General features: G+C 60.3%; 1 protein-coding gene across 1 annotated transcript in view; it reads right to left on the reverse strand.

The window, feature by feature from the left end:
* The window catches only part of LOC107315782 (host cell factor 1-like), a 36,428-nt gene that overhangs the window by 31,418 nt on the left and 3,140 nt on the right, over positions 1-1,870 (reverse strand). Inside the window, exon 2 of the mRNA XM_032445476.1 lies at positions 1,647-1,867. Coding sequence (XP_032301367.1) covers positions 1,647-1,867 — 221 coding nt within the window. The remainder of the gene's footprint in view (positions 1-1,646; positions 1,868-1,870) is intronic.

Raw genomic sequence — 1,870 nt, forward strand, 5'->3', positions numbered from 1 at the left:
AATGGGAGGAGCCCAGGGCAATAAGGGGACACAATGGGGCCAAGGGACCCCATTAGGATCAAAGGACCCCAATAGGGCCAAAGGACCCCCATTGGCAGTAAAGGACCCCAATGGGGCCAAGGGACCCCATTAGGATCAAAGGACCCCATTGGCACTAAAGGACCCCGTTGGGGCCAAGGGACCCCACTGGGACTGGTGGGTCATAGGGGGTATATGGGGGCAATGGGGGAAGCCCAGGGCAATAAGGGGACACAATGGGGCCCCATTAGGATCAAAGGACCCCCACTGGCAGTAAAGGACCCCAATGGGGCTAAGGGACCCCATTAGGATCAAAGGACCCCAATGGCACTAAAGGACCCCAATAGGGCCAAAGGGCCCCCATTGGCAGTAAAGGACCCCAATGGGGCCAAGGGACCCCACTGGGACTGAAGGACCATTGGGGACAAAGGGGGCCATTAGGGGCAGAGATGGGAACAGATATGGGGTCATTGGGGACATAGGGAGCCACTGGGGACAGATATGGGGCCATTGGGGGCAGATATGGGGACATAGGGAACCACTGGGGACAGATATGGGGCCATGGGGGGTAGATATGGGGCCAGAAATGGGGACATTGGGGACATAGGAGGCCATTGGGGACATAGGGGGCCAATGGGGACAGATATGGGGACATAGGGAGCAGATATGGGGACATAATGGGGTCACTGGGGACAGATATGGGGCCATGGGGGGTAGATATGGGGCCAGAAATGGGGACATTGGGGACATAGGAGGTCATTGGGGACATGGGGGGCCATTGGGGGCAGATATGGGGACATAGGGGGCAGATATGGGGACATAGGGGGGCAAATGGGGACAGATATGGGGACATAGGGGGCCATTGGGGAAAGATATGGGGCCATTGGGGGCAGATATGGGGACATAGGGGGCAGATATGGGGACATAGGGGGGCAAATGGGGACAGATATGGGGACATAGGGGGCCAATGGGGACAGATATGGGGCCATTGGGGGCAGATATGGGGACATATGAGGCCAATGGGGACAGATATGGGGCCATTGGGAGCAGATATGGGGACATATGAGGCCAATGGGGACAGATATGGGGCCATTGGGGACATGGGGGGCCATTGGGGGCAGGTATGTTGACATAGGGAGCTACTGGGGACAGATATGGGGCCATGGGTGGGTAGATATGGGGCCAGAGATGGGGCCATTGGGGACATAGGGGGCCAATGGGGACATGGGGGGCCAATGGGGGCAGATATGGGGACATCATAGGGAGCCATTGGGGACAGATATGGGGCCATGGGGGGGTAGATATGGGGCCAGAAATGGGGCCATTGGGGACACAAGAGGCCATTGGGGACATAGGGGGCCAATGGGGACAGATATGGGGCCATTGGGGGCATAGGGGGTCAATGGGGACAGATATGGGGCCATTGGGGGCAGATATGGGGACATAGGGGGGCAAATGGGGACAGATATGGGGCCATTGGGGGCAGATATGGGGTCACTGTGGACACAGGGGGATATGGGGGCAGCTATGGGGGCAGCTGTGGGGCAGCTGTGGGGCAGCTATGGGGCAGCTATGGGGCAGCTGTGGGGCAGCTATGGGGCAGCTGTGGGGCAGCTATGGGGCAGCTATGGGGCAGCTATGGGGCAGCTGTGGGGCAGCTGTGGGTCCGTGGGGTCCATGCGGCGCCTCTCACCGGTGCTGCCCTTGACCACCAAGGTGGTGACGGTGGGTTTGACGGCCGACACGCTGACGGGGGTCACCAGCCGGACCCCCCCCATGGGAACCGTGCGCAGGATGGTGCCCGGCTGCCCCGGGGCGCCCTTCAGCACCACCTGGATGGACAGCGACACCA

This window comes from Coturnix japonica, chromosome 6 (assembly GCF_001577835.2).
Source record: "Coturnix japonica isolate 7356 chromosome 6, Coturnix japonica 2.1, whole genome shotgun sequence".
In the NCBI taxonomy this organism is placed as follows: domain Eukaryota; kingdom Metazoa; phylum Chordata; class Aves; order Galliformes; family Phasianidae; genus Coturnix; species Coturnix japonica.